We start from the raw sequence: 20,623 nt of genomic DNA on the forward strand, positions 1-20,623 counted from the left end.
AAAACTCGGGTGTATTCCAATAATCTCTCCTCATTTTGTTCCCAAGCTTTTCTGTCTCTTCATAATTCGTAATCGAGATAACTTTTGAATTCTTTCATAATCGTTCGTCAAATCAAGAATCATGAAGAACTTTAAGTGACCTGAATTCTCATATAGGCTAAGATATGTAGGAAACTTGATACCGGGGTCTGACCATAATTTCCCAATGTCCGTACTAAATCCCTTCACAAAGATGAAGATGTGGTCGGTCAAAATTAGATTGTCAATTTTCTTTGTTCCTGATCTCATTTATCGACCCTACCCAAAGAAAGAGACAGTTGTTGACACTCAACTTTGACCCTTCATAATATAGATTAATCTTCGAGCTTCTTTAATTTCAAACAATTTTAAATCATATATATAGAGAGAGATAGAGAGAGAGGTATTTTCAAGTTATTTTTAAATTAATTTTGTCATTTTTATAATTTTAAATTAATATGTAGGTTTTTAAAATTAAGAAATTCATTAATTAATTAATATTAATTTGTCTTATTCAATATTTAGCTGGATTCACTAATTAATTCAATTTGACTAAATTCTTAGTTTACTTGGTCAAAATTGCAATCAATATAGCCATCTTGTAAATGCAAAATGTAGTCTCTTCACCCATCTTTTAAACCCTCTTTTCAGCCAGGTTTTAAGACCAAACCAGCCCAAAAACAGCCCAGCAATTCCGATTCATACAGCATCTCATTTCTTCCCAGACCCATCGATACATACACATCTACATACACCCTCGTATAGTAACCAGTACGATCCCTCGTGTCGTCTTCCTCATGGGGTCCACAACCAGTACAAGCTCCAGAAACGCGGGCTTGTCCTTTCCCTTATCCATTTGTACAAGGACGTTGGAGACTTGTTGAGCAATCCCGTTGCCTCTTCTTCCTTCTCTCAAGATCAAATGGATGCTATTCTCAATTGGTTGAGAATTGTACAAGATTAGTACAAATCCAGCTCATCCCAGCCTTATCCAAGGTTTTGAATTTCAAATTCCATTCGAATTTCCACTCACATTTCCCCCAATTATGACCTAATCTTCCTTCTATAAAACCCCCCTTTCCTTCACTTTTTACAGAAGCCTCTTTTGGATGGGAGACGCAAAATTTACATTCAAGACGAAAAAGACGAAAACACTCTCATAATCTAACTAAATCTATTTTAAGAAAAAAAGTTTGTGGGTTTTGAGTATTGTTTGGGATTCAAAAGCTATCTCTGGCCGTTCGTGGTAGTTAAATAGTTCCCTTTCTTCTCGTTGTCTCCTTTGGTATGCCTGTTGCACGTGAAAAAGCAAGTGATATTAGTAGGAAGCCACAACTACAGAGTTTGTCGCTCTAGTGTTATCTCTTCCACACTAGCAACAAAAAGCCTGTAGGAGTTGCAATCGCTAGGTGTCAAGTCACTTCTTCTCTTTATTTCCAAATCAGTGAATGATTGTCCTCTATTGTTGAGCTCGAGTTAGAGGAGGTTTTACTCAATTATTGATCACTTATCTTAATTCAAAGGTAAGTTTCTTCCCATATGTTTTCTAAATCGCGTGTGTGCTTTAATATAGTAATTATTGTCATTTTTGGTCTCAAAATCTTAAATTCTATTTTCTTGAAAGTTAGATTTTACAACCATTTGAGGTCAAAATTTTCCCTACTTTTTTCCCAATTTTGGGGCATGAGATTCGTTGTAATGACCCATTTGGGTAGTTATTGGTAGACCAATGGTGAAAAAATAAGGTCAAAATGCTTTTTGGGTACAAACTTAAAAATTCTAGGCTAGGCCAGTCTCAAATGAAATCTGAGCGAAGCGCGGTCTAGAGATATCTAAGAATGGGTTGTGTGATATGTCTGAGAGTGATTTATATTTTCTAGTATTTAATACATTAAGGAACTCATAGAGCCTTTCAGAATGGAATTCAGGTGAGTACAACTCCTGGTATCAAACTTAGCATGAAGGGTTAGTAAAGAATGTCAAGGGTCAAAGGTATGTTGCGAAATAGGAGCTTTTGGGGAGGTTTCTAAGTCTCTGATTCCATGCAAATTAAACCGCTATAACAAGCATCACGCTTCTATAGAGGGATGAATTTTCAGGTGCTATAGCGGGTTGGACCTCTATGGTGATGCTACTAGAGTGGGTCGGGCCGCTATTTCAGGGTAAGTCATAATTTAATGTAGAGAAGTTCCCAAAACCCTCTTATTTTCTACACTGTTCTTGGGGAGAGGGAAGGCAATTTAGGGAATTCTCTTACAACTTTTTTCACCATTTTCTTCGGCAAAGGTTTGTGAATTACAACCTTAACTTGTAAATTGATTATTAAGTCTTAGAATCTAGAGGGTTATTCTTGGGGGGAGGGTTTTAAACTTGCATTACTGATGGAAAGAACCAATGTGGGGTAGAATGATCATGAATTTTCTTGGGGTTAAGGATTTGGTAACAATCTGGATTATTTCGTTTTCATTATTATTTTGACCAAGAACAAGACTAGGCAATTCAAAAAAGGTAAGCTCGACTTCTTTAGAGTTCCCAAGGCTTGATTTATTATTTTCCAAAGTATGTAATGTGAGCATGTTAACTGTTGTTTAGTATTATGTGCAATGCGGAGGGGAAATTGGAAGGTTAATGTGAAATGATATCGTGTGGTAATCTCATGCAATGAACTTGGTTATCTACTTACGGTTTTAAGTTGGTTGTTCATTGTGATTGTGATTCTGATTGTTGTTTGTGATTGATAGTTGGCTTGAGTACCACGCTCGTACATGATGATGATACTAATGGTTGGCTTGGATATATACCACTCATGGTATGAATCGTTGGTCAAGGTACCGCACCGGTACACTAACAATTTGTGTTTTGGTGCTCCATGAGAGGACCAGGTATGTGCATTTTTTGATCATGTGAGACATGTTTCATGCATTGGTTAATTTAAGGTTTGTGATTGGGAATTTGTATCACGTTGTGACCATTGATATATGTGTTGGCTTGTATTAATGTACTATAGTTACCTGTTCACATTCATAGTTTGGAACTCGCCGTCGTATGATCTTACCTGTACACAGTGTTTGTGTATTGATACTGCACTTGCTCCTTTCTTATTGAGTATAAGGCTTATTTAGACGACTTGTTCGAGACCTCAATTGAGAGACTCGTGACTTTGAATTCAAGGGTGAGCTACTCTTCCAAGTGACCGTGGGTTCTTCTCTATTTATTTGTCAAACTATTCAGACTTGGACATTTCTTAGACTTTAGTTTATTGTTTTCTTACCTGGGATTGCATCCCCTTTATTTCAGATACTTTAGAGTTTTTGTACTATGAATTTAAGTTTCTAGGTTGTTAAATTCCGCAAAAGACTTTGTTAAATGATTGAGTTTATTGAAATTTGATCCTTTAATTATTTTAAACCATTTTCGTAGCATTTTATATCAGAACTTGTTTCTTAAATTGGTTTGATGCATTATGTTTGGGTTGATAGTTGGTTCTCCCACTGGTGGGTTAGTGTGGGTGCCAATCACGGTGGGTCAGGATCGTAACGTTTGTACCTCAAGGAGAACATAGTGTTGGAGTTAGTTTTCGGTTTTATTGTTTGGATCTAAGGGTTGATTTTTTTACCCATTTTCTAATTTGGATTTTGTGACATCATATGGGTATCCTTTTTTTCATTTTGACCCGTAGTTTATATTTCTGATAACATGTCAGGGGAAACTTCTGAGTTATAGTTTGTGTTGCGATGAAATTTGAGGTAGCGATTAACCTTTTTTAGACTTAGCTCTGTTAGATTCTATATATTACAGGTTTTGTGATCGTTAGGAAAAATTGTCGAGTAGAATTATGCTTAAAATGATCCTTATGTATGAATTGTCCATTTTCAAAAATTTAGAGTTGTTTTGGTTGCTTAACCCTTAGTGTAGGTTGATCTTAACCTTGATTGAAATAGAGCCTTTAGAATACTTTAGGGGGTTTAAATTTAATTATAAACATTGTTTTTTTTCTTATTTGGTGTATGTATCCTTATGATTTACTTTGATGGTTGTATCTTTTTCTCTTTTATTGACTGCCAGGATTTCTTATGTACTGTGGAAGGAGCTTTACCATGTTTGTGCATGATATAAATGTGTTCAAGCTTTATGTATTTCTGATTAGCATGCATTCATGTTTGATAATAGCATGAGTTGGAGGCAAAAAAAATATTGGTTTTCATTTTTTAAAACTTTTATGCCATGATTTTTATTGGATTTGAGCTTTGTAGGAGCGTATTACTAATTAATTGATGGAAAACTTGGGTGTTTTTGATATCTTGCATCATTTTCGGTGGACATCAATTTTTAGAGAGATTGTATCGTAAATTTGTTGGATTTCTTATTTTGAAGCATATATTTACTGATATTGTAGGGAAAATGCATAAGTACCCCTCCAGCGTATGCCCGAAATCCCAGAGACACACCTAACCTTTACTAAGATCCTATTACCCCCGAACTTAATTTATCTATAATATTCTACCCCTTTTCGGCCTACGTGGCACTATCCTTGAAAAAATTGTCAACATGCGTTGGGCCCACAAGATAGTGCCACATAGGCCAAAAAGGGGTAGAATATTACAAATAAAATAAGTTCGGGGGGGTAATAGAACCTTAGTAAAGGTTAGGTGTGTCTCTGGGATTTCGGGCATAGGCTGAGGGGGTACTTATGCATTTTCCCGATATTGTATAATAAGCTACAGTGGCCCACAAATTGAATTTTTGGTTTTAGTATTATCTCATTTGTAGTTGAGTTAAGGCGGGTATGCAAAATGTCTCTCGGAGACTACAAGGTGGCAAACAAGGCAAATGCCTTTTTACTTTATGCATTGGCCACATGTGCATTAGCTCATCCCATAATTTACGGCAATTTCTAATAGACTTGTGTGTAGTGTGTTTTTCGATATTATTATTATCTTCACCCTCTTTTCTTGTTAGAATGACTTTCTAGGGTAACTTTTAACTCATAGTGTTAGCACTATCATGCTTCTTATACTATATAGTATCTTTCTGAGTTCGGTCGGACTATGGTGCCTACTGAGTACCAATATTTTGACTCATACTTGACTTTTGCATTTTTTTTTATATTGCGCCTAGTACGAGCCATCCTCACTGATACCTGATCGTTCGAGGCCTTTTTTGTTTGGATCATGGTGAGCTCTTTGCATCCGACGACTTTCTACTTTCTTCTTTTTGTGTTGTCTATATATTTTGTATTTTGTTACAAGGACTTGGTGTATGCTCCCTTTATGTAGTTTAGACGTTCTTGTAATTGTGATACCGGGTCTAGTGTTAAGCTTATTTTTCTATCTTTAATTCTTTTGGTACCTTGTTGTATATTTTATACCATTTGATATATATTTATGCTAGGAGTTCCCATTCTTATGTTATTTCTTCCATGTTAGTTATTTTTAGTTTTTTTTTTATCGCTAGTGATCTTGGGTTTTTGCTTGGCTACTAGGGGTTCATAGTAGGCACCATCATGATCTAATTGCGGGTTGTGACCTAAACACATGAACAAAAGCATGAAAAAAAGCATTCAAAAGTTACAAATTAAATTATGTACCTTATTTGTGATTTTCGAGTGGTTATTAAAAAATGTTCTTATTCGTGTAAAAATATATCATCTAATTTAGTGTATTATTGACAGTTTTTTCTAGCTTTAATAACCTGACTTGATAAGTAGAATTAACTATATCTTATTGCTTTCAATATAATCTTATTTAATTATTGCTAAATAACAAGACTTTTATTTTAGAAGTCTTTTTATTTTTTTCTTAATAAACTGTAATAGAGATAGATAAGTCTTATAAATAAATTAATTGTTTTATGAGTATCTTTCACAATGAAACACAAAATAAATGGTAGATATATTTTAATTATATCTTTATATATATCTTGCTAAAACATGTGTTTATGCGAATTTTTTTTAATCACTTGTTGGTGCCTACATGTTTCTCTTTATTTTTATGTAAAGGGTGTTTTTTTGGAGAAGTGAGAAGTGAATGAGTGAGGAATCAAAGATTTTTCATTCTTGTTTCAATTTGGTTTCTCTATTTTCAGTTAAAACTCTATGGTTCACGTTAATTAGTGAATATCATTATCACAATTTCTACTTTTGTCTCAAAGAATTAATATTTTTTTTCTATGCTTCCATAGAAAGGAATTAATTCTTTATTAGACTGTGGTTAATATTTGTTGACTTTCTTTTAATCATCTGCTATTTCATTTAGGATATCTCTCGACCTCTTTCTCTTCTGTATTGTTCTCTTTCTTTTTCGCATTCTCCTCTCTCACCACCGACAAGATCCAACTATCATCGGCACTAATTTTGCCAAAAAGTATGGTTAGTACATATGCATTTCATATTTGTCCAGTAAAGACCAGATAGGGCGCTTCCAGTCATTTCCGGCGACTTAAGCCGTTTCTAGCGACCTCCAACCATTTATGGCGACCTTTAGGGACCTCCAACAACATACGACTTCCAGTCAGTTCCGGCGACTTAAGCCGTTTCTAGCGACCTCCAACCATTTATGGCGACCTCTAGGGACATCCAACAACATACGACGACTCCAATAAAGACCAGATAGGGCTCCATCCATCCATTTTCGAGACTTCTAACCATTTTTTCAACCTCCGTGGACTTTTGACGACATACAAATTTAATTAAGTTTCTTGCTATCTTCAACCTGGCGGCACTACCAGGTCTATCTCGATCTTCTATTGATCTTGTTCTTTTAAGAATATATTAGTGACTCTATATCTCATCCTACCTATATCTTATTTAGAATTTAGTTGCACTATATGTTGTTCAAAGTATGTGAATTTCATAATCTTCCCCTGATTTCTCTCCACACTATTGTATAGATACTGTTAGTGTTAGTTTTATCAGTGTATTTACTAATTCATTGTATTTTTTGCTTGCCATTTAACTTTCTAAGGTAACTTTTAACTCTAGAAAGTTAAATGACAAACAAAAAATACAATGAATTAGTTAATACACAGTGATAATACAAACACTAGCAGTACTTATACAATACTATGGAAAGAAATCAAGGGAAGATTATGAAATTCACAGACTTTGAACAACAGATAGTGGAATTAAGTTCTGAATAAGATATAGTTAGGTTAAGATATGGAGTCACTTATATTCTTCAAAGAGCAAGATCGAGATAGACCTAGTAGTGCTGCGAGGTTTAAAGACAACAAGAAACCTAAATTTGGGTGTCACTTGAATTGTTATATGTTGTTAAAGAGGTCACCATATATGGCTGGAGGTCGCAAAAAATGGTTAAAAGATGTCGGAAATGGCTGGAAGTTGCCCTATCTGGTCTTTACTGGAACGAATCTGTACTGACCACACTTTTTAGAAACAATGTGCTAACGATAGTTGGATCTTGTCAGTGGTGAGAGAGAATATAAGGCGAAAAAGAAAGAGGACAATAGATGAGAGAAAAGAAATCGAGAGATTGCCGAAATGAAATAGCAGATGATTAAAAGAAAATCAACAAATATTAACTACTTCCTAATAAAGAATTAATTCATTTCTATGGAAGCACAAAAAAATATGTTAATTCTTTGTGACAAAACTAGAAATAGTGATAATGATAGAAGTAGTTTCATTAATTAACGTGAACCATAGAGTTTTCACCGAAAATAGAGAAATCAAATTGAAACAAAGATGGAAAGTCTTTGATTCCTCACAAATTCACTTTTCACTTCTTCAAAAAAAATAAATTCTTAACAAAAAAAAGAGAAACCAGTAGCCACCAACAAGCGATAAATTTTTTTCACATGAACACATGTTTTAACAAGTTATATGTAAAGATATAATTAGAAAAGATCTATAAATTTTTTGTGTCTTTCATATGACATATAAAAATATAAACAATGAATATATTTATAAATGTTTGAGTTTCATGTTTTAAACTATTTTTACCATAGTGTTGACTTCGATCATTATTTCATTGAGACGACATCTGTTGGTTGTTTCATTTTTCGGAAATACCATTTTTGGTGGGGTAGTATATTCACTTTGCATTGGCAAGACTCCAAATGAACCCGAAGGGTTCGTTCAGAAATTTGGATGTTTGTTCCAAGCTGTTGATGCACTCACTCCTTCGGTATGCCTGTTGCACCAGGAAAAGCAAGTGATGTTCGTAGGAAGCCACAACTACAGAGTTTGTTGCACTAGCGTCATCTCTTCCACACTAGCTACAAAAGTCCGTAGGAGTTGCAATCAATGGGTGTTTCAAGTCACTTTCTCTTTATTTCCATATTACTGAAGGATTGTCCTTCATTGTTCGGCTCAGGTTAGAGGAGTTTTTACTCAATTATTGATCACTTCCCTTAATTCAAAGGTAAGTTTCTTCCCCATTTGTTTTCTAAATCGTATTTGTGCTTTAATTTATTGTCATTTTTGGTCTCAAATTCCTTAAATTCTATTTTCTTGAAAGTTAGCTTTTACGACCATTTGAGGTCAAAATTTTCCCTACTTTTCCCCCCTATTTTGGGGCATGAGATCCGTTGTGATGACCCATTTGGGTTGTTATTGGTAGACCAATGGTAAAAAAATAAGGTCGAAATGCTTTTTGGGTACAAACTTAAAAATTCAAGGCTAGGCCAGTCTCAGACGAAATTTGAGCAAAGTGAGGTCTATAGAAATTCGAGAATAGGTTGTGTGATATGTCTAAGATTGATTTATGTTTTCTAGTATCTAATACATTAAGGAACCCATAGAGCCTTTCAGAATGGAATTCAGGTGAGTAAATCTCCGGTATCAAACTTAGCATGAAGGGTTCGTAAAGAACATTAAGGGTAAAAGGTGTGTTGCGAAATAGGGGCTTTTGGGGAGGTTTCTAGTTTTCTGATTCCATGCAAGCCGCTATAACGAGTATCATGCTTCTATAGAGGGATGAGTTTTCACACGCTATAGCGGGTTGGACCTCTATGGTGATGCTGCTAGAGTGGGTCGGGGAGGTATTGCAGGGTAAGTCGAGATTTAATGCAGAAAAGTTTCCAAAACCCTCTTATTTTCAGGACCTTGTTCTTGGGGAGAAGGAAGGCAATTCAGGGAATTCTTTTATAGTTTTTTTCACCATTTTCTTCTGCAAAGATATGTGAATTACTCTCTTAACTTGTAAATTGATTCTTAAGTCTTAAAATTTAGAGGGTTATTCTTGGGGGAGGGTTTTAAACTTGCATTAATGATGGAAAGAACCAATGTGGGGTAGAATGATCATGAATTTTCTTGGGGTTAAGGATTTGGTTATAATCTGGGTATTGTTAGGCGGTTATTGATTGAATATTTCGTTTTCATTATTATTTAGACCAAGAACAAGACAAGAAAATTTAAAAAAGGTAAGGTCAACTTCTTTAGTGTTTTCTAGGCTTGATTTGAGGTAGGTAATGATTTATTATTTTCCAAAGTATGTAATGTGAGAATGTTAACTGCTGTGTAGTATTATGTGCAAGCATGTAAGGGATTCTGGAAGGTTAATGTGAAATGATATTGTGTGGTAATCTCATGCAATGAACCTATTTATCTACTTATGATTTCAAATTGGTTGTTCATTGTGATTGTGATTGATGGTTGGCTTGAGTACCACACTAGTACATGATACTAACGGTTGACTCGGATATATACCACTCATGGTCTGAATCATAACACTAGTTGGTCGAGGTACTCCACTAGTAAACTAACCGTTTGTGTTTTGGTGCTCCACGAGAGGACCAAGTATGTGCATTTATCGATGATGTGAGACATGTTTCATGCATTGGTTAATTCAAGGTTTCTTATTGGGAACATGCATCATGTTGTGACCATTGATATATGTGTTGGCTTGTATTAATGTACTATAGTTACCTGTTTACATTCATATTTTGGAACTCATCGTACGATCTTACTTGTTGTGTACTGATACTGCACTTGCTCCTTCATTATTGAGTATAAGGCATATTTAGGCGGCTTCTTCGAGACCTCAATTGAGAGACACATGACTTTGAATTCAAGGGTGAGATACTCTTCCAAGTGGCCATGGGTTCTTCTCTATTTATTTGTCAAACTATTCGGACTTGGTCATTTCTTAGACTTAGTTTATTGTTTTCTTACTTGGGGTTGCATCCCCTTTATTTCAGATACTTAAGATTTTTTTTACTATGAATTTCAGTTTCTAGGGTGTTCAATTCTACAAAAGATTTTGTTAAATGATTGAGTTTATGGAAATTTGATCTTTTAATTATTTTAAACTATTTTCGTAGCATTTTATATCATGACTTATTTCTTAAATTTGTTGGATGCATTATGTTTGGGTTGGTAGTTGGTTCTCCCATCGCCGGAGGGGGGGGGGGTACCTCAAGGAGAACATAATGTTGGAGTTAGTTTTCAGTTTCATTGTTGAGGTCTAAGGGTTGATTCTTTTACCCATTTTCCTATTTGGATTTTGTGACATCATATGGGTATCCTTTTTTCATTTTGATGCGTAATTTCTGTTTCTGATAGCATGTCAATTTCTATTTCTGATAGCATGTCACCGGGGTGGGGGGGGGGGTTCTGAGCTATAGTTTGTGTTGCGGTGACATTTTGAGGTAGTGATTAACCTTTCTTAGACTTAGCTCTGTTAGATTCTATGTTTTATAGGTTTTGTGATCGTTAGGAAAAGTTGTCGAGTAGAATTATACTTAAAATGATCCTTATGTATGAATTGGTTATTTTCACAAATTTAGAGTTGTTCTGGTGGCTTAACCCTTAAGTGTAGGTTGATCTTAACCTTGACTTTATTAAAATAGAGCCTTTAGAATACTTTAGGGGGTTTAAATTTAATTATAAACATTGTTTTTTTCTTATTTAGTGTATCCTTATGATTTACTTTTGATGGTTGTATCTTTATCTCTTTTATTGAGATTGTGGTCCTGGGTAATGAACTTGCACTGGCAGGATTTCCAGGTGAGTACATATGTACTGTGGAAGGAGCTTTACCATGTTTGTGTGTGATATAAATGTGTTCAAGCTTATGTATTTCTGATTAGTATGCATTCATATTTGATAATAGCATGAGTTGGAGGCAAAAAAATGTTGATTTTTATTGGATTTTAGCTCTGTTGGAGCGTATTATTAATTTATTGATGGAAAACATGGGTCTTTTTGAAATCCTTCATTTTCGTTGGACATCAACTTTAAGGCAAATTCGGGCCTTTTTACATTATGCGTTGGCCACATATGCATTACCTCATACCATATTTTATGGCAATTTTTATTAAACTTGTGTGTAGTGTGTTTTTCGATATTATTATTATCTTCATCCTCTTTTCTTGTTAGAATGACTTTCTAGGGTAACTTTTAACTCAGTGTTAGCGCTATCACGCTTCTTATACTGTATCTTTTTGAGCTCGGTCGGCCTATGATGCCTGCTGAGTACCAATATTTTGATACTTACACTTGGTTTTATCATATTTTCTAATATTGTGCCTAGTACGAGTAATCCTCATTGATACCTGATTGTTCGAGGCCCTTTTTGTTTGAATCATGATGAACCCTTTGCGTCCGACGACTTTCTAGTTTTCTTCTTTTTGTCCTGTCTATATATTTTGTATTTTGTTACAAAGGTATGTGTTATGTAGTTCTCTTTCTGTATTTTAGACGCTTTTGTAATGGTGCACCAGGTTCAATGTTTATCTTTTGTATGTATTTGTCTTTCTTTAATTGTTTTGGTACCTTGTTGTATATTTTAGGGAAAATGCATAAGTACCCTCCCAACCTATGCCCAAAATTTCAGAGACACACTTATACTATACTAAGGTCCTATTATCCCTCTGAACGTATTTATAAATAATTTTCTACTCCTTTTCGGCCTACGTGGCACTATCAACCAGATAGCTTGAAAAAATTGTCAATACGCATAGGGCCCAGAAGATAATGCCATGTAGTCCGAAAACGGATAGAAAATTATTTATAAAATAAGTTCGGGTGGGGGGGGGGGGGTAATAGTACCTTAGTATAGTAAAAGTGTGTCTTTGAGATTATGGGCATAGGTTGGGGGGGGGGGGGGGTACTTATGCATTTTTCCTATATTTTATACCATTTGTTATATATCTATGCTTGGAGTTCCCATTCTTATGTTGTTATCTATTCCATGTTAGTTGTTTTTAATTTTATTTATTACTAGTGATCTTAGGTTTTTCCTATCTTACTAGGGGCTTATAGTAGGCGTCATCATGATTTGATTTAATGTCGTGACTGTCACGCCCCGAGCCTACACCTTGGACGTGGCCGGCACTCGAAGACCATTGCTGGCCTCAAGTGAACCCTTGGCCTGACTTACTAACTCAGCGGAAGACTTAACTCATCACATACACATTTATGAAGTAACTAGAATGTTATAAAGGAACATTCAACTGGCCTTTAAAGCAAACTCAAGTCTTAAACGCTACAAATGAAATTAATAAGACTAAAGAACTAACATCTGATTGTCTATGAAGCCTCTAATAACAACTGAGATGAATGTTGGGACAGCCCCCACAACATCCTAATAAACTAAACTAGAAAGCAATGAAATGAATCCTCCGAAAAAAAAGGAGGGTAACCAACAGACTTTGAACTGCTCACTGGATCAACAATGTATCGGAATGTCGATCCTAGTTATCTGTGGCTGCATCATAATAAGATGCAGGCCAATTGGCATCAGTACATTGCATGTACGAGTATGCGAGTTGGAATGCTAAAACAACATAGGCTTGAGAGGGAAATATGAAAGAAACACTTACCTTGACTCTTCTCAACTCATGAATACTTACTGAACTCATTTCAATATAAATCAGTTTAAACAAGTGCAATATAAAGAAAAGCTGTTTAAAAACATGATATCAACTCTGTGTATATACAAGGATACAACATATCTCTGAAATGTATGTAAAAATATAATAACTTCTGTGGGAGTTTCTCTAACCGACAATTATCACATAAGAACTATAGTGATGATACAACGATCTACCTCACGCTGCTAGCGCATCCTATACCCGGCCAAATGTATGGAACCTGAACTGCCTAATGGATCCACTAGTCTATTGCGAAAAAGATTCATCTAAAAGGTATGGCCCTTTTCTACCCATGATGGCTACATGGTTCTATGGTGACGTGAGTTATCTAAACTCATGCTCGTCTCCAATTCAGTGCTCAATACTACTCCCAAAATATACTTGCTCTTATGTTTTAAAAACATACTTCTTCTGTGATTTGAGATTAGTGCTCAAAAACTTAGCTCAAAGGCTATCTTGGAAATATCAGTTTCCTTACTTGCTTCATTTAGAAAGCTATTACTCTTTTCTGAAAACTAGCCCCAAAGCCCTTTGGAAATCTCTGTTTCCGCTCTTATTTAAATGTGTAAAACAGTTTAAATCTATTTGGGAAATACTTAGTCCCCATATGTTTCTTTGAAGGAAAGAACTTCAACATTACTCTTTACTAAACTCAAAACTTAAGTCTTAAAACAAAGTTATAACGTTTGTAAAAGACTTATGAAAGCTTGAAATGAACTTCTCTTACTTGACTGTTGACTTCTCTTGACTTTGATCTTAACTGCTCTTGACTTGGCTCTTAACTGATCCTTGAATTGAATTATGGATTCAAGAATTAATAGTTGTGATTGGAAAGATCTCATGTTGTTTAGGAATGATTTTAGATAACTAAACAAGAGAAAATACCGAAACTCAAGATTTGAAGGTGGCTTCGCGACGCGGAGGCATAATTAAATTTTGGTTCCGAAAACATCTTTTGAGGCAGAACACCTCGTGTCAGCTCCACGACGCGAAGCTCAAATATTCAAATCTGGGCACTAGGCACATGACGTGCGACCACCCCTTAATTTCGTCCGACGAAATTTCTTCTTCGTTTTCCAACCCCAAATCACCCAAACTCTGTTCTTTTTTTTTTCCAGATTACTTTTAGATACATATACCCATCAAATGTACCTAAGAACCTAACTCGAAACGACTTTATAATGCGACGTAACGAACTCAGAAACTTGCCAACTCAGTCAAATTCAAGAACAATATATGAATTCAAGAATAGGTATGATGATCATCAATATTCATATGCTTTTAGGTCAAATCCAAACTGAAATAAATATGCTTGGCACGTGGGAGAACGATCCCAACGTTAAGAGAGCCTCACATACCTAATAGAAGCAAATCCTTGGCGAAACACCAACTTCCTTGATCGATCTTGATGAATTTGCCCTTTTCTCCTTCTTCTTTTCTCTTCTCCTTTCTCCTTAGCCCTAGCGTGAAATTCCAAATTCTAAAATTGAATAAAATCTAATTTGACCCATATTAAACTCCAAAAAACAGATTAAAATAAGAGGGAAAATGAAAAGACTAAAATAGCCCTTAAAATTCCGGATTGGACATTTTCTTAATCCAACAACCCAACTTCCAAAGGGGATAAATCACTCATACAAACTCAGAATCGCACAAACTTAGAGGCGTTGGAAAGATCATCCGAAGAGCTTTCCAACCATATTTGGAACTACACTTAACTCATCCTGAGCTAGGAGTTATGGCCGATTGAAGTTGACCAAAAACTCAATTTTTAACTTACTTGCAATTTTCCAGATTTTAAATTTCCTTCTAGTTCTTTTTAGTTGCGAGATGTTACAATATCTCCCCCTTGGGAACATTTGTCCTCAAATGAGATTTACTCTTCCTAAGCTAAGGGTAATAACATCAAGTTCAAACACCAAACAAGTAAATGCAAACAAACAATATTCTTACTCATAATTTAGGTAGTACTATGAAGAAAATTAGTACCTTGGTTAGCATTTTATTCGGTTTCAAAGAGATGTGGATATCTCTTCTTCATATCCTCCTCAGCTTTCTAAGTAGCTTCTTCAAAAAATTGGTTCCTTCAAAGGACCTTGACTGATGCTACTTCCTTAGTCCTCAACTTGCGAACTTGGCGATCTAGAATCTGAACAGGAATCTCCTCATAAGATATGCTATCCTTGATCCCAATATTTTCAGTTGGTATGATCAATGAAGATCGCCCATGCATTTCTTCAACATAGAGATGTGAAATACCGGATGAACCGCTGCTAACTCTTGTGGTAGCTCTAACTCATAAGCTACATTGCCAATCCTTTTGGATATTCGATAAGGTCCATTATACCGGGGACTAAGCTTACCCTTCTTACCAAACCTCATAACAGCCTTCATGGGTGAAACTTTCAAATATACCCAATCAACTACTTCGAACTTTAACGCCCTTCTCCTAACATCAGTGTAGGATTTTTGACGACTCTGTGCCGTTTTCAACCTCTCTTGAATCACTTTCACCTTCTCCATAGCTTGATGAACTAAATCGGGTCCTATCAACCCTGTTTCACCAACTTCAAACCATCCAATAGGAGATCTGCATCTTCTCCAAAAAGAGCTTCATAAGGAGCCATTTGGATGCTAGAGTGGTAACTGTTGTTGTAAGCAAACTTAATGAGAGGTAGGTGATCATCCCAATTCCCTTTGAAATCAATCACACAAGCCCTCAACATATCTTCTAATGTCTGAATAGTGCACTCTGCTTGCCCATCAGTCTGAGGATGAAAGAAAAGACAGTACTTAAGTTCACCTTTGAACCCAAGCCTTTCTAAAGAGATTTCCAGAACTGTGCAGTAAATTGTGCACTTCTATATGAGACTGGGACTCCATGAAGTCTTACCACCTCCTGAATATATAACCTGGCATAATCTTCTGCTGAATGGGTAGTCTTTACCGGCAGAAAATGGGCTGATTTTGTCATTCTGTCGACAATCACCCAAATAGAATCATGCCGTTTGCGAGACCTTGGCAAGCCTGTGATGAAATCAATATTAATCATCTCCCACTTCCATTCTGGAAGTTCTATATTCTCCGCCAAACCACCGGGCCTTTGGTGCTCTACTTTAATTTGTTGGCAATTTGGACACTTAACAACAAATTCTGCAATGCTCTTCTTCATACTATTCCACCAATACACTTCTTTCAAATCACGATACATCTTTGTGGAACCCGGATGAATGGAATATCTGGAGCTATGACCTTCCTCCATGATCCTCTCTTGGAGTCCATCCACCATAGGTACACACAATCTACCTTGATATCTCAAAACACCATCTCCCCCTTGTTCAAAAGCTAATACTTTTTGCTTATGAACATTTGCCTTCAATTCAAGCAAAATGGGATCTTGATCTTGCTTTTCTTTCACTTTTGACACTAACCATGATTCAGCCCTATTCGTTACCACTATTCCTCCTTTTGTGGAATCCATAAGTCTGACTCCCAAGCGTGCAAGTCTGTGCACATCCTTTGCTAACTCTCTCTTTTCTTCCTCAACATGGGCGGTACTACCCATAGATAACCTGCTTAACGCATCAGCAACCACATTAGCCTTACCTGGGTGGTAAAAAATACTCATGTCATAATCCTCGAGTAATTCTAACCACCTCCTCTGTTTGAGATTAAGCTCTTTCTGGGTGAACATAGACTGAAGGCTCTTATGATCAATGAATATATCAACATGAACACCATACAAGTAGTGACACCAAATCTTCAAAGCGAAGACTACCACAGCCAACTCTAAGTCATGGGTTGGATAGTTCTTCTCATGAACCTTCAACTGTCTGGAGGCATAAGCTATCACCTTGCCATTCTGCATTAGGACACAACCCAAGCCAACTCTAGATGCATCACAATACACCACGAAATCGTGAGTACTTTTTGGTAAGGTCAACACTAGGGCAGTAGTCAACCTCTTCTTCAATTCCTGAAAGCCTTTCTTATAAGCTTCAGACCATTGAAACTTAACTGTCTTCTGAGTCAATTTTGTCAAAGGGGATGAGATAGACGAGAACCCCTCTACAAACCTTCTATAATAGCCAGCTTAACCCAAGAAACTCCTAATATCAGTTGGAGATGTGGATCTAGGCCAATTCTGCACTGCCTCAATTTTCTGAGTATCAACTTTAATTCCCTCTCCAGACACAATATGTCCTAAGAATGCCACAGACTCAAGCCAAAACTCACACTTAGAGAACTTGACATACAACTTCTTATCTTTCAAAGTCTGAAGAACTATTCTGAGGTGACTAGCATGATCTTCTTCATTCCTTGAATAGATTAGTATGTCATCAATGAAGATGATAACAAACATATCTAAATAAAGTTTGAAGACTCTATTCATAAGGTCCATGAGCGCTACTGGTGCATTGGTTAAACCGAACGATATGACCACAAACTCATAATGACCATAACGGGTCCTGAATGTTGTCTTTGGAATGTCACGTTACCTTACTTTCAACTAATGGTATCCTGATCTGAGGTCTATCTTAGAAAAACAAGAAGCACCCTGAAGTTGAATGAAAAGATCATCAATCCTTGGAAGAGGATACTTATTCTTGATGGTAACCTTGTTCAATTGATGGGAATCTATACACATCCTAAGGGAACCATCCTTCTTTCTCACAAACAAGACCGGAGAGCCCCAAGGTGAGGCACTTAGTCGAATAAAGCCCTTATCTAAAAGATCTTTCAACTGCTCTTTCAATTCTTTCTACTCAGCTGGTACCATTCTGTATGGCTGAATAGAGATAGGACAAGTATCTGGAATAAGATCTATACTGAAGTCTATCTCTCTCTCTGGACGGACTCCAGGAAGATCATCTGGAAAGACTTCTGGAAACTCTTTTACTACTGGGACTGACTGAATAGGAGGTACCTCAACACTTGAGTCATTAACTCGGACTAAGTGATAGACACACCCTTTAGAAACTAACTTCCTTGCCTTAAGGTACGAAATGAAACGACCCTTAGGCACTGCTGAGCTGCTTTTCCACTCTAAGACTGGCTCATTAGGAAATTGAAACTTGACTACTCGAGTTCTACAATCAACTGAGGCATAACAGGCATGAAGCTAGTCCATACCAAGAATGACATCAAAGTCTACCATGTCTAACTCAACTAGATCAGCCATGGTACTCTTGTGATTGACGAAAACAGGATAATAACAATACTCTCTCTTCTAGAATAGACTCATCAACAGGTGTAGAAACACTGAATGGTTCACTAAGTTGCTCAGGAATAACATCAAAGTTCATAGCAACATAAGGAGTTACAAAAGATAAACTCGCTCCTGGATCTAACAAGGCATAAATAGTAAAGTCAAAGACTTGAATCATACCAGCGACAACATCTGGCGAATCCTTTTGCTCTTGGCGACTGTTGATAGCATATAAGCGGTTTGTTCCTCCGCCAGTATCGGAAGTAGCCCCTCTAGGTGCAACTCTGTCTGGTGGAGCAATTGAAGAAGAATGAGCTCTATTGCCCCCATTACCATTTCCCTGCTTTCCCTTTGGACACTCTCGCATGAAATGCCCAGTCTGGCCACACTTGAAACAACCAGTGGATCCCTCATGACACACACCTGAATGGTTCCTACCACACTTGGCGCAGGTAGGAGGCTTACTACCCCTTTGCGCCATACTGCTATGAGAATAGGCAGGCTTAGCTCTATAATTCTGACCATAGTACTCACCCTTGTTCTTAGGAGTAGGTGCATTAGCTGATGATGGAGCATGTCCCTTCTGTTTCTGTTGGAAAGATGACCGGTTGGCATTGCTCTTCTGCTGCCCGGACTCGTTCCCTGTCTTAGCCCTTTTGTTCTTGAACTCCTCTCTATCTCTCAGCTTCTCTTCCTCTACCTGTTGCACATAAACCATCAACCTTGAAATGTCCATGTCCCCAATAAGCATTGCTGCCCGACCCTCTTTACTTGATAGACGGGACAACCCAGCAACAAATAGACTCATCCTACTCCTCATGTTCGCAACCATTTCTGAAGCATAGCGAGACAGTTGGGTGAACTTCAACCCATACTCATGAACGCTTAGAGAATCCTGCTTAAGTGTGAGGAACTTCAACCCTCTTTGCTTGATAGACGGGACAACCCAGCAACAAACAAACTCATCCTACTCCTCATGTCCGCAACCATTTCCGGAGCATAGCGAGACAGTTGGGTGAACTTCAACCCATACTCATGAACGCTTAGAGAATCCTGCTTAAATGTGAGGAACTCATGTACCTTAGCCTCTTTCAGTTCTCGGGGAAAGAAACGCCCCAAGAAAACCTCTTCAAAACATGCCCAACTCGCAGGTGGTGCATCCTCAGCTCTACCCCCTTTCCACTGATCAAACCAAGTCCTAGCAACATTTTTCATCTGATATGCAGTTAGCTCAATTTTCGCAGTATCAGTAACATGCATCATATCAAAAACCTTTTTCAGTTTCTCAATGAAGTTCTCTGAATACTCTGCAGTGCTCGAACCAGTGAAAATTAGGGGATTCATCCTCAAGAACTCACGAATCCTTGAAGTGCCAGCCTCTTCTTGTCGAGCTCCTCTCTGGTGCCCAGCTTGGTTAGTCACAACTTGACTGAGCATCCTAATAGCCTCACGGAACTTAGCATTTGTCACTTCTCCTTGCGGTTGCACTTCAGGTGCATTGGGTAACTCTTGTTCATCAACATTGCGTCTAGCAGGATGACCTCTGACTGGTCTTCGTGGAGGCATGATTATCTAAACCAAGCGCAAGCACGAATTAGAAGGAAACTTTTATAGAGATTAACTTTATCACATGAAATAATTGTGAAAGAAGTGAGATAGTTCCTAAATATTGCAGCCTCCTAATTATAGATGTGGCGCGCTTCACACCGATAAATAGGACTCTACATACACGGCTTCATAGACTCCCTAGGACTCTTGAACTCTGGGCTCTGATACCAAGTTTGTCACACCCCGAGCCTACACCCTGGACGTGGCCGGCACTCGAAAACCATTGCTGGCCTCAAGCGAACCCTTGGCCTGGCTTACTAACTCAGCGGAACACTTAACTCATCACATACACATTTATGAAGTAACTAGAATGTTATAAAGGAACATTCAACTGGCCTTTAAGGCAAACTTAAGTCTTAAACGATACAAATAAAATGAATAAGACTAAAGAACTAACATCTGACTATCTATGAAGCCTGTAATAACAACTGAGATGGATGTTGGGACACACCCCACAACATCCTAATAAACTAAACTAGAAAGCAATGAAATGGATCCTCCGAAAAACAATGAGGCTCACCAACAGACTCTGAACTGCTCACTGGATCAACGATGCGTCGGAATGCCGATCCTAGTTACATGTGTCTGCATCATAATAAGATGCAGACCAACTGGCATCAGTACATTGAATGTACGAGTATGCGAGTTGGAATGCTAAAACAACATAGGCTTATGAGGGAAATCTGAAAGAAACACTTACCTTGGCTCTTCTCAACTCATGAATACTTACTGAACCCATTTCAATATTAAAAAGTTTAAACAAGTGCAATCTAAAGAAAAGCTGTTTAAAAACATGATGTCAACTCTGTGTATATACAAGGATAAAACATAACTCTGAAATGTATATAAAAATACAATAACTTCTGTGGGAGTCTCTCTAACCGACAACCATCACATAAGAGCTATAGTGATGATACAACGATCTACCTTACGCTGCCAGCGCATCCTATACCC

At 37.1% G+C, this 20,623-nt stretch overlaps 1 protein-coding gene across 1 annotated transcript; it reads right to left on the bottom strand.

Moving 5' to 3' along the window:
- Positions 1-665: 665 nt before the first annotated feature.
- LOC125825347 (uncharacterized) lies at positions 666-19,627 on the bottom strand. Its single transcript, XM_049504691.1, has 3 exons — positions 19,268-19,627; positions 18,485-18,650; positions 666-865 (listed from the first exon to the last, which is right to left on the bottom strand). Exons 1-3 carry the CDS (start codon positions 19,625-19,627, stop codon positions 666-668), a joined length of 726 nt encoding a protein of 241 aa, XP_049360648.1.
- Between the last annotated feature and the right edge of the window lie 996 nt (positions 19,628-20,623).

This window comes from Solanum verrucosum, unplaced genomic scaffold, assembly GCF_900185275.1.
Source record: "Solanum verrucosum unplaced genomic scaffold, falcon-dt-bn FXZP01000051.1, whole genome shotgun sequence".
In the NCBI taxonomy this organism is placed as follows: domain Eukaryota; kingdom Viridiplantae; phylum Streptophyta; class Magnoliopsida; order Solanales; family Solanaceae; genus Solanum; species Solanum verrucosum.

Coding starts and splice junctions, on each gene's coding strand:
- LOC125825347 (XM_049504691.1), bottom strand. CDS start 19,627: ATGCCTCCACGAAGACCAGTCAGAGGTCATCCTGCTAGACGCAATGTT. Junction 18,651..19,267: donor CTGCATATCAGATGAAAAAT/GTTGCTAGGACT, acceptor TCTTTCCAACAG/AAACAGAAGGGACATGCTCC. Junction 866..18,484: donor GTGTGGTAGGAACCATTCAG/GTGTGTGTCATG, acceptor CAAATGGATAAG/GGAAAGGACAAGCCCGCGTT.